General features: G+C 36.3%; 1 protein-coding gene across 2 annotated transcripts in view; it reads left to right on the top strand.

Annotated features, from left to right (window-relative positions):
• The first annotated feature begins 469 nt into the window (after window positions 1–469).
• Window positions 470–13,599, top strand: part of LOC139980789 (protein CASP-like) — a 43,652-nt gene continuing 30,522 nt past the window's right edge. For both annotated transcript variants that reach the window (XM_071992724.1, XM_071992723.1), the window contains exons 1-2: window positions 470–628; window positions 12,696–12,806. In XM_071992724.1, coding sequence (XP_071848825.1) covers window positions 563–628; window positions 12,696–12,806 — 177 coding nt within the window. In that variant the 5' untranslated portion in view covers window positions 470–562. The remainder of the gene's footprint in view (window positions 629–12,695; window positions 12,807–13,599) is intronic.

Here is a 13,599-nt window from a genome sequence, read left to right as displayed (position 1 = left end):
CCTCAACAGTAGAATATCTCGAAATCTAGTATGTGAGGTTCCGTGAAACCCGGCATGTACAATCCTTTTTTTCTTCTGGCAGACTACAAAATATATTCATGAAGAGCTACCGGCTCCTAATACCTATTTCCTATGACAGCCTCTGCGTGCTGATGAATTTTGCACCCATTTAGGCTCTTACTCATCGGTCATGGTATGCCTTTCTTCTGTTTCCTCTAGTCGCAAAACATGACTCTAAAAGCTAATGTTTCCTTTAACATGAATGAGAACTATATATATTTATATATATCGCTCGTGGTTTATCTACAATAAAAGTTGTCTTCATCGTTATAGGGGCATGGGCGCCAATAACAATGAGGCCATGGAATTCGGGTCTCGGACGTGAGCGTCTCAGCCTGTACTAACTAGGTCAGTAGAAGTGTACGCAACAAAGCTTGATATGTACCGCTCTGCAAATAAAAGTTACAGGGCGCCACGACACTTTTGTCTAACCGTCCTGGGTGGAAACGTCATCAACGCAAAAAACAACATCATCGACATATTGCTTTGTCCTGATCAGAAAATGGCAGCGGCGAATGTATCGTCGATGTTCCAGTTCTGGAAGGATTTCAAGCTCTCAGAATTTCAGGTAAGTTTTGATGCATTTTATTAAGACCCATCTGTTTCTTTGAAACTCCGTGAACAACTTAGCGGAAATAGCCAATTTGTAAAGTTTCTCATGTCAAAATTTTAGCTGGAGAAAAGTGTAGGATATTTCAGATTGATCCGATTTTCTGTTCAATGTATCGTGTATTGTACTGCACTATTTATGTATACCCAGTCTCGTATGACGTAGTCAGTTCAATAATGGTAGGAATTTACAAGTACGACTTTGCAAGGTTGTCCGGTAATGGAAAAGGTTCAGGCTTAGTTGTTACTAGGATGGTAGAAAATTTGCAGAGCATATCTTGTAGTGTAGAAGTCAAGCTAGGCTGTGTTTTTTCTGTGATAATAGGCTAATATATTATTGCTCGGATAAGCGTGGAAGAAGAGTTTTTATCTTGCAAACCAACGTTGTAAGCCTAGGCTCCATTCTATTGAACTTGAGAAGTAGGCTAGACAATAATACCTACTATTACTAAGAAAAAATGCACTACGTTTGGCTAGGTCCATAGGATTGTCACTAGTTAGGCTAACACTCAGATAATAATTACCAACTTGCTTAGTCTGAAACTAGAAGTTAGAACTGCATAGAAGTCAGTGATTAGCATATGAATAAGATAACTTGAAGGAGCTTGTGTGGTGTCGTTATTAGGTCCCCAACTGTAGTCGAAATGAACATGCATGTACTGTTATTAGCTAGGTCAAGTCATAATTTTGTTCATTCCAGTATCAATATTAAACAATGAAAATTTGTACGCCCATCCTGTGTAGGTTAAATTATCTGAAAAAGGAATAGCCTATACCACAAACAGTTTTTACTTCCCTAGACCATCATATTAATTTAAATGCAACCTTGGAAAACCATTCAATTGTGTAAAGAAATATTATTTTGTGTTGATAAGGTGTAATCAATTGACTTACTTCAAAATTTGTAATCTGTTTCAATTGGAGTGGATTTTAAAGCATCAGTGATAAACAATCGTCAGCACAATTTGATATGTTGTTCATGTATGATGTCATAAATTATTGTGTGTTGGAGTGTTCTCATCTAAATAAAGTGAATAATATCATGACTCCTGTTCTTCTTGCAATCTTCAATGTAAGATTTTTAAAAGAAAGAACACCAATGGCCAATTTATCCACCACAGATCAAGCCATTCTTTTGTGCATTCAAAAGCTTAGTTTGACCAAGGAAGTGTAATCAACATGCAACCTGTCTACATATGATATAAGATGTGAAAATTCTTTGCAGAAAAAAATACTGATAAATCATACCAATGTAAAGGGAACCTCTTTCAAACTTCCTGAGACTAACAGAAGCACAATGTACAAAACACAAACCATGTCACATTGAAAATGTCCCAGCATTAATATATACAGTTTGGTCGTTCTTAAAGCACCTCTTGTGTCTTGTGAATCTAACATGAATTTTTTTTCACCCATTTTTGTGGGGTTAACTACATATGAGCACTCTCCTGTCAACTACCTTGGCAGTCACAGTACTGTACATACTAGCATTCTACATGATTGAAAAGTATTGTAAGTGCATCTACTGTACACTGTCCAAACATGAACAACTATCTGTAGACTGTAATATTGGTAGAGTTAGTATGGCAGTATGTGGCTTGCTAAAGTGTGCACGGTTATTATAATTATGCTGTCCTGTTAATCATTAGATGTAGTAAATTCATACTGAATTCATGCAATTGCTGACTTTTGTCATGTTCATAAACCATGCAAGTGATACACAGTGCTTTGTACTTTTAGGGCAGTAACGATCTACATACCTGTACACACTGATGAACAACGAGCACTTTTGTTTCTCTTTCCGAGCTTGTAAAAATGAATGAAGTCAAATTGCAATTGCCAAGCATATTTCTGGAGACTGAAAGCCTTTTTTAAATTTGACTTGTGAGTGACTTTTATGTTATCAGAATTAACTACATTTGGCTCTCATAAAAATTTCTACAAGTTTTTCTTCATTTGTGTTATGCTGTTGTCATTCCAATTTCCAACCATCAAAATGGCTAACAGAGTAAGCATCATTTTAAGTTTCTGCCGAAAAAAATAATGAAAATGGACCATATACGTAACTGTAATGCAAAGATATTTGTGAGGGTTTCAAAATCAACAAATCAACACAGATGGCAATTTTTTGTAGTGTCCTCAAAATGACTGCCATACCCTCAAATTATTTATTAGAGCGAACTTATTCAATGAGCTGTTCAAATATAGTTCAATGCGCCATGAACGAAGAATTCTGGCATTTTCTTGAGTTCAGCAAAGACTACCTGTAATTTCACAGTACCACAGTAAATTTATGCATTTACACATCTGACTCATACCCAGTGAAACTACACTGTTTATGTTACTGTTCATAGGGTACGTACAGTAGTCTGCCTGATATCATCTGTCTTATCATACTTTACAGTTAATAAATTTACAGTACAGTACAATGGTTTGATGAACTTTTGACACAATTGGTGTGCCATTTCATTAAGAGGTCAAAGTTCATTAAATTGAGAATATTATGTAAGTACTGTACGTATATATGCAAATCCTCCCATACATGTACTGTATGTACTGTATTTAGTACTACTGAACGTACACATGACATCAATAGGTATTTTCAGAACTTTTGAGTTTCTTGACATCATGCTGGAAGCTCAGGAATTTAAGATCAGCGATTCCTTTTGGGTTATTAAAGATCGTAGTTTTCCCTTCCCCATTCCCCCCCCCCCCCCAAAGCTTCTCTTTCCACAGTTCATGTTGCATAGATATGCACAGTATAGTTGCTCACTATGATTTTGATAAGTTGGTCATCTACAGTAGCCCTGGTCATTTGGAGGCGTTAGAAATTGGTATGACTTTCATAACCTGCTCAATATCACATGAGGTCATTTGAGGCCCCCACTGACACTTCTGATTTGGACTGTTCCACCCACCCTGTTTGACTACCTCATTCCCACAAACTGTTGCGTGTTTACACTAGATTCTGTATGCATCTGATAAGGGTGAAATAATGTTACCAATTGATAGCACACTAGGTTCTGTACAATACATTGTGACTTCATACAAATACTGTTTGCATTGTTATGCTCCTAGGTTTACATCAATGCAAATGCCATATATGTACGGAGGGGTCATATTTGATTTGGATTTCAGAGAGCTTTCACGGATCTCAAATTTAATTGATGAATAGCTCCGATGTCTGTTGGGATTAAAATGTATTTTGAAATGAGCAAATTTAGACAAGAAGACAAATATATATTTGCTAGAACGAGATTCGAACAAATTTTTCAGGACTTTGGTTTTCACTTTGGATAAAAATGTCTGCGGCTTGATCCTTATCAAATTGTAAGATGCATTCACAAAAGTTTATCACACTGAATGGCATCCTGCTCACAGTTTGGGTACTCGGAACCTATCAACAGAAATCTTCATAGATCTGTAACACAGCGAATTGAATTGAGTTTTGGGTGTTTTTCCAATTACTGTAGCTGCCAACGACAGAGTTTTACCCAAACAAACAAAAAAATTGATCGCACTACCACAATCTCTGAGATTTTTTTCGTCAATCTTCTAAGCAAGTTATTTTTGCATAATTTGGTCAGCAAATTTTATCAAACCTTGACATAAAATTGATACTAAAAATATATTGTACAATTAACCAGATAAAAGGAGACCTATCTTTTCTCACTAAATGAACGTTAATTGGCCAAAGCTGGAGATATTATGAGCCCTCCAGTAGATCAAATACGACAAGGTTTACACAAAGCATTCTGCAGGGAGTCACTCACTACAGTAGCATTGACTTCAAATATGCTAGAAGTTTTAAAGTATCTGAAAATGGTCACTGTTGATAAAACTATAGTGCCATCATCAGAGTGCAGCTGCCAATCCCACAAAGCTGTTAATTGGGAGATTTCCAAAAAAGGGGAAAACCTGGAGACTAATGCTTGAAACCTGGAGATGAGTGCTTGAAAGCTGGAGATTTTATGAACCGTCCAGTAGACCAAACACAAAACTTTCTGTACAGTAAAGACACAATGTTCATTAATTTGATGGGTGTCGAACCATTGGAAATTAAAACTAAGTAATTATTGTTAGTCCCATAATGTAACAGAGTTAGTTTGCAAAATTACTAATGATGAAACAAATTTTAAATGTGTACAGCACCGTACCGACAACTACAATGGCAAATAACACCAAGTCGTAGAACAAAGACCGATGTGGTTTTTGCAATTTATCCGGTCAACCCAATGTGAGCAAGTAATCCTGGTTCTACTAAAGTATAGAAAACGAGAGTACAGTAGATGGGATTGAGGAATTGTTTTCTGTTCTGTATGACTTTCCTTATCCACACTGACACATATCCATTACCCAATGTCATTCAAAATCATCTTTTGATCTAACAGTGTTGCCTCAGTCTCACCCAGTCTCAGTTGAATAATACTTCCTTTCTCACGTTGTTTGGAGGCGGAGAGTGTTCTATCTTGACTAACTTTTAAGCCCTTTCCTGAAGCTATCAGGTTCTCCATGAATCCCTTACTTACCCCCCAAATAAATTTATGGTACTGTATTGTAAATTTGTCTGTCTTGATCTGATTGCTTGTAAGCCTCCAAGTGAAACATTGATAAATCTATCAAAGATAAACAACAAACCAACACAGAGAGTGAATCCTGGTATCGAAGAAGAGACAATGCCAAAAGAAACCTTCGATATTTATCCTTCTCTGTAATATATATAAGTCTGGCATTGCCAAAGTCGCCTAATCCATCAGCCGGAACCTTGGCCAATTCTGAATGCAATATAGCAATTTTAATTGATTTTAGCTATCAGCTCCGGTGAGTTGTTTTGCCCTGCCGAACAAACAGGAGGAAAGCAGACCCCTTGTTTTCCCTCTGCGCCTAATTGATTACCATTGCATACACAGCTGTCCGAATACATTAACAATAACATTCAGGAAATGGGATTCGTGGTCGTTATCGATTGCTACATGTGCATAGTTTTCGACCGGGATCAATTCAATTTTTTTAGGAATGGATTTAATTGGATGCGTTTCAATTGAGGATGGTTTCTACATATGCCACTTGAACCTCAAATTTAGGACAGTTTGGAATAAAAGATTTCATAACTACTGTTAAGAGTTTAAATTTGTCTTTCTTTTCTTGATTCGTTGAACTAGATTGCGGATATATCCAAACATAACTAATGGTCTTTGGCTACTGAGGATGTGTTTAAGATTGTGAAGTGTTTAGAACTTTAGTTCTTTGAAATTTCTCAGAAATGGAAAGAAATTTTTGAAATAATGCAATATCTTCTATTATAGCAAATTAATCTCTAATCACAATATTGTACAGTAGGTGGACTTTTGGAACATGGAAATAAATTTTGGAAGTTTTGTTATTTAAAATAATAATTTCTAATTTGCTTCAGAGTTCTAAACCTGAAATGGATTGAGAGTGGTTATTAATGTCATCGTTTTGCAGAACATGATTAAATCATATAATATGGTAACTTTTATTTTCCCTAAATTGCGATTTTTACATAAATTTGTGTAAGTCAATACATAGCAGACTTTAATACCATTGTTTAAATTTGCCAAATTTCTTGTGAAATCCCTTCCCTGCTGCTTTCTGGGTTGTATCAAATGAAACTACTGTATGTGTGGTTCCTGGTCACATTTTACACTGTAAGGTAAAGGAGGCTAACGACTGCTTGGTATTGGAACTACAGAGAGCTGGATTCCGTAGCTGAGTTGAAAAGAGCAGAGGGCTAGTATTATTCAAACGGACACAAAGTCAACATTCATCATCAATATTTGGCTCCCTAAAACAGTTACAAAAAGTTTACATTCCATTTGGGAGATAAGCCTATTATGTCATCCAAATGCTATAAGAGTTAAATAGCCTCAATTCCCTCAAATATCATTTGCACTACAAAATTTACGTTACAAATTTTGCCAAGGACAAATAGTGTTGAATTGTCATCAATTTTGAGAAAAATGATGTCTTAATATTAGGAAAGAGTTGATTTTAATAATTTCAATAAACCAACAAGTGTTTGTGTTCTTTTGAAGAACCATTTTAATGATTCCAGACATTAAAATGTCTTAGTTATGTTGTGGTTCTTGAGATAGACAGCCACAATGTGTTGGGTATTGCAATTTCACATATTCGGTTGCGATTGGTGATGCATGCGAAGAAAACGTAATGCAGAGGGTTTGTTGGGTATATAATTCTTTTGTGTCCTTCAAATTGCTCCCTCTACTAGGGAAATGTTATTTTATGCCACACATTACTTATGAAATGGTGATTTTAGGTAATTTAAAGGTATGCTGTATTGGCCCCAAATATACTAGATATTCAAATATGGTCACCTTTTGGTCAAAATTCCTAAAGTGTTTTTATGACAACCTCTGAGCCTCTGAGGAAATTTTCCTCACTGGGACATTCAGTCATCTTGTGTGTTCCTTAACAATGTCTGAGAACAATTTGGAGAGTACACACCTCCAGGAAAGTACTTTTTGAAAACTTCTAGCAATTATAGCGTGCTATAATTTGGGCCTACTGTATACTGGCTACCGTTTAGGTATAAAATACTGCAGTGAAAGTGTAAACTAATCTTGCTCGTCTTTCGTATGAAATTTTCTATGCCATTGGACAATTGAAACAGTGAGAGGGCTTTTTTGGACTTGAGTAAATTACAGCTTTAAGCCTTCAAATTTTTTGTGACCACTTGCATAAGTATCTTACATATATATATCGCATCTAGTATCATGAACTAGACGGTACCTTACAGAATTACCTGTAAATACTACATGTATGCGTATTGTATGGAATTATGTAACCTTGGAATATTACTTCTCATGCTGATGATGAATGTTATGTCACCGTCTCGGGCCGCCGGTAGTAATCAATAAAATATCGACTAGGCGCTTCGTATGCCAATGATATTATGTAAGTATGATTGATCATCACCAAATCAATACATATATGTAATCCCTCTTTTTCCCCCTTAAATTAATAGTGTAAATGTATGGAGTAGTTTAAAAAATATTAGAAAACATAAAGTTTATGCAATTTGGTTACGACGAGCCTGTCAGACAGTGTGTCTGCAGTTTAAATTGTTTTAAAGTTACACGAACATTATCGATCTTAATTTGTTAAAGAAAAGTAAGAAGATAAAACTCAACAACTTTTAGTCAATTGCGTTCAGTTTTGATAGATACAGTGTTTAAGAAATTTACAAAGTGACAAGAAATTTACTAAGTACAAATTTACACTGTGAAGTGCATGGCACAGACTGCAGGCATACTACTGTAGCATAACAGTATCTGAGCAAGACTAAGCAATCATTAATGCTTTACATTATGTTTGTTCATATCCATCCATGTAGAGGTACAGATACAAGTACAGTATGGCACACCATACATGATTGATACAACACTTACCATTGTATTTCTTGAATTAATTGGACAATCACAAAGTCATTTGACTTGTTACATAATTGATGGTCATGTGAGAAAAGCCAGAAAACTGTATAATATCTAAATTATAGTATCTTGTTTATCTTAACGTGTAGTTTTCACATATATTGGTTCGAGTTTTTTTAAGTGCAATACTGTACCTGCCATCGGTACAGCAATCAAGTCCGTAACATGTTTTGGACACAGCATCACATACAACATTGTATTCTAAAATAAGAAACATAATTTCATTAATTGTTACTGTAGACTTAATCATTTGTAGGGTTCTTGGCATATTGCATTTTTCCTACAACGTTTTGGAGTTTTCAAAATATGACCTCCGGATCAGAAGTTTGTCATAGATACAGTATGTTCTCTCCTACAGTAACGGGCATACATGTGTTCAGTAGAGGCAGTTCCAGGGATATTTTGCATATCGACAAAATGTACTGTTAAGTATATATATTCGTTCTTGTTATCACCCGAGATGAGCTGGAATTACGCCAAGGAGGATTTAAGAAACTAGGCTGTCGTAATGACAGGTCAAGTGAATTCAGATTTCGAGAATTTGGTTTGGCATTTTCCATGAGTGCTTCTCGGTTTTTCTCTACTACTCTGGAGCTACCTTGTCAGGTAGCTGAAGTTACGAGCTATTCCACTTTAGAAAACATCAATATTTCTGCAAATTGAACGGATCAATTTTATGGCAGCGGAGTTAAAAGCATCCCCTCCATCTGTCCCTGCCACAAATCCATGTAATCAATAATTCTTCATTGGTTATCAAACCCTGAAAGAGTAAAGTCCCTGGCTACCTGAACCGCGCAGAGACGTAATCCCTGGAGCGGCAGCAACACCGAACCAATCAATAACCATCCAATTTCTGCTGATATCCTCCCACTACGGCAGATGGAAATCTAATCAAGGGATCAATACGAGCTGGGCTAGTGGGTAATAAATGCGAAAGGAAAATAACGAATTTATAGGCCGGGAAGATTGATTGATACGATCAATTCTTGAGCTCTCTCAAAAACTGGTCGGGAGTGGAGAGAGAGAGAGAGAGAGAGAGAGAGATGTGGAGACCCGCTGCTGAGCAGATGTAATTAGTCTGTCCATTGGCACAGTGCATTGTGGGTATTATATAAGTATGCAAGTTTTCATATGTGGTGTGTTTGTGTGTGTGTAGAGCAATAAATAATATTCTTGAGGAATTAAGTGTGGAATCTAGTTTTGATCTTTTTAGGGATAGAGTATAAGAGAATTCTAGAGCAGTGTAGCTGAAGTGATGATTATTCTTGCCTTGATTGCAGATCAATATTGTTTACAGTACAGTGTGCTCTGTGCTGTCAAAACATTCTTACATTCACTGTACTGTTTATTAAGCAAGTGAGCATCCCATGGGATATGATGGTTATTCATCCAAAGGTGAAGATAGTGGTTCGGGTGTGGGGGGGGGGGGTGGGTGCGGGAAGATTGGTGATATAGAATTGGTTCTAGGAGCAAGTAACAGACCTACAGACCTGTCTAACTTTAAGTTTAGTGAATGTACCTGTATGGGTAAAATTCTGAATTAACCAGAAAAAAAGTTTAGTGACCAGTTTTAGAAGTTGAAGCAAACCTAATCACTGACATTACATGATAGACAACCAAACAGCTGACAAAAAGCTTGTACCTAGAAAAGTAATTGATGCGTCATTTGTCAAATTTACGGAGTAAGAATTTTAGGAAAAGTTGTGCATCACAAGTATTTCTACCATAAAAATCAACTCAAGATGATTTATGGATTTGCTTTTAATATTAACCTTGGATGAGTGTCCCCATTGTATCAATGGATGCAGTAGTTAAGTTGTCTGGGTGGTGCAAGCCTGATGTATACAGTATATCCTACAGGCTGCAGAAGTTGTTGCTAATCTCACATCCTGATAATTACCAAAAATACTTTGAATTTTCCCTTTTTAAGCTTTCTCGTATTCAAAATACTTACTGCATATAATAGTCCTTATATTGTACAGTGAATTGTAATGCTACTTCTAGTGTACCTATGGAGTACAGTACTGTATGTTAGATTTATTGCCAGTAATTTCTGAAGTTGTCATATTATTTGTCTTAGTCTGCAGATGTGAATGACTTGCTTCGTTAGTTGTTTAATTTAGGAGCAGTCCCTCCTTAAATTAATGGGTTTTAAAGTGTTTGTATGATGGATGGGGAGATGATATTCCGTAAAGATTAAACCATTGATTACGTCCCAAGGGCAGTTTACTGGCACTGGTTAGAGGTATGATCAGGGCAGTCATTTTATGAGTTAAGTTACAGCATAAGATCTCAATTATATATGGTATATACAGTATATATGTGATGCTTTGTGTCAACAAGCTGGAATGCTGTTAATTTCTTTTAGTTTCTGCCCCGAACCTTCCAGTAAATTCTGTATGTTGTACATGTATAATATTTACTGTGTAATGTACAGCCTACACTGACAAACTTCCTATTTAGATCTATTACACTGTTACCAGAAACATATATACAGTATGTTATGATGAAACCATCTGGATGAAACATTGCAAATGAGATCGTTATTACTGTAGATAGATTACGACCCTCCTAAAAAAAAAATTTTTGTCATCGCTGGTTGGTTTGAAAACAATATTTTTTAACCGGTTAATCAATGTACATACTAAAGGTCTTTATCTTCATCTAGATAAAACACAGGCTTTGCCTTTGTTGTACAGTAGATACATGCACATTACTTTTATCTGTTGAAAAGAAACTTGAAACAGTATACATAACAATGGAGAGATATGATATATACATGTAACTACAGTATACTTAAAACTGCAGTATTCCCCTGACTGATATACCATTGGTATATATACTGTACTAAGCTGTACTGTGCTATTAACCTATTAATATTACAGCATATCTCATCAGGCTTTGTAAAGCCTACTTATGCATTCTCTGCCCCCAAAAAAAGAGAGTCCCATTGGAAGTGTGTAAATTGATTGTATTGATTGATATCTATCATAATACTCTCCTCTGATTGGCTGATCATTAACAGAGCTATATTGACAAGGTATGCTATTACAGAGATGTTTATGAGTCAGAAATGTAATAGAATTGTTATTGATTAATTTCACGCTTATATCTATGTATCTGTATGTAGTGTATCTGGTGATGTGCAGGTTAGATCAGTCAGTGCTTGCAGCTGGAGTATTTACTGTACCTACAGTACAGTATGTACGAAAGAAAGACATTTTGATAAGATTCCAGACTACTATACATATACAGTATGTAGTATCTGTTAGATTTTGTTTAGATAATGGCTATAAATCATATTTGTGATATTGGTTTCTGATCAAATGATTCAAAATTCCCCATCTGCTAAATATTAGGATGATAACATTTTTTATTTATCACAGGTCTACACAGCTTCAAAATGAGGTTGTGTAAAGAAACTTTTTTATACACTACACTACAGTACTGTACTGTACATATATGTGTGCTATTAAACCATGTAAGGGTGACTCTCAAAAGAACAGATGAAAGTTAGAAGCTAAAACTACAATGCAGTCACTGTACTGCAGAGTACAGTGTAAACAGTTACTCACCCATCCCTTTTGTGTGCCGAAATGCTTATACTGTATATAATTAATGAAGTGATCGAGGAACTTGCATGAAAAGCTTTACCAAAATTAAACTCCAAAAACTGTTTTTGAGATATACGCTGTACTGTATATTAAAGGCCGTAACAGTAGTCGTATGTATGTACAGCAGCCCAGGCTAACATAAATAACATGTTCATATTTTTAGTATATACTGTAGGATGATCTCATTAATATTGCATTGGTCACCTACATATATACATGTGTAGGCTGTTACTGTTACAATTTAAAGCATATCTCCACTGTACCGTAACTAGTGGTACATCAGTACGACCCATTGGCATAATATGGCCATGGTTCAGTAATGTTCAAGTCTTAACCAATGAGTTGTCTGACACTGTAAGTCATTCTGTGCCTCCTAGGTGTTCCTTCCTCCCACCCCCCCCCCCCACCCCCATTTCAGGGCAAATTTATAATGGTGATATGAGAAGGCCAAATATCTTGTAGGACAACCAAAACCAGCAGTGTAGGTACTGTACAGTAGGCTGGCGGACGACTGGATTTTTACATCAAATTCATTTGCATATATAGTACTTTCACCTCCAAAGCTGGGTTTCTATTCACGAGTCTACACATCTCTCCTACAGTATACATCCTACAGTGACATACTGGTAATTCGTTATTGCGCTTCATTTTGTTTTGGACTTGTAAGAAAATTTGCTGTTTGGAAACCAAAATGTAACCAGAAAATAATCCTTAAAATTGCCCTGCATATAATACCATGCCTACTGCACCCTTTTGGTAACATTATGGGTGTGTCCATCACAGAACAGATTGATACATGGTGCCATATATACTGTTCAGCAATTTCCCAAATGAACAGTTGTCACAGTCCAAGTTCCTGCCCCCATGACCACGAAGAAAGTCCAATCTGTAATAAAATTATAAAAATAATAATTTTTTATATTTTTTATTGTTTTAACAGAAAGAGCTTGATACCCTAGCCAGCGAATTGGCCAACAGACAAGATGAAAGTGATACATCGAGAAAGAGATTGGTGGAGCAGAGCAGAGATTTCAAGAAAAATACTCCAGAGGTAACATTTTATAAGATTTTATTTCCATGGACCAAGATTAAATTTGAAAGTGGTTGAATACTAGGTTGGCATTCAGCATAATAATATGGTTTACTTGTCTTTCGTAAAGACCCAGTAAAGGTGTATAGCCTACTGTACAGTCTGTCCCATGACTTTTAAAGGCATTGAAGACTCGCCACAAACCGCGTGCCACGCTCTGAATAAGTTAACTTTCCGTTGCTTGCAAATGATGTTTTCTTCTTGTCGCTACAAAATGCAGACAGTACTTGACACGTGATACATTGTTATCTTTTATCTAGACCTGAGATGTCCACGCTGCTATGTGCACTGCTGTGGGTATTGATCGTAGCTGTACTGTATGTATTGACTGTACACGCTGTACACTAGTGTCTAATTACCGACGGTAGCAAGCTGTGTGTGTATTTTCTAGGTTCGATGGTGGTGTCTAACATTTCTGGTACACCTTATTAGAAACTAGGTCAGATTACCGGCATGGGACGTTTCTTTTTGCGCGAGCCTTCACACCCTTTAAGTACTGGTTCCAGTGCAATGTCTACTATTAGTACCTGTTTAGAGAGAATGCGAAGGAATATAGGAGCTACTGCGATAGTGGTTCAGTTCTGTAGGGATAGATCTATACAACAGACAGCACAGTTTAGTTTGGGATATCCATTATTTTCAATGGTAATCCTGTGTCTGTAAGAATCTTAGTTTTTGAATGATTTCAGAATGGTAAGCTGTGATCATTATTCAAAAGGGTGGCTTTCCCAGAAGATTTGTGTCGTGCTATAGT

The sequence above is a fragment of the Apostichopus japonicus genome, chromosome 15 (genome assembly GCF_037975245.1).
Source record: "Apostichopus japonicus isolate 1M-3 chromosome 15, ASM3797524v1, whole genome shotgun sequence".
Classification (NCBI taxonomy): domain Eukaryota; kingdom Metazoa; phylum Echinodermata; class Holothuroidea; order Aspidochirotida; family Stichopodidae; genus Apostichopus; species Apostichopus japonicus.
The sequence above is the reverse complement of the archived record's forward strand: the minus strand, read 5'-3'. Positions and strand labels throughout refer to the sequence as shown.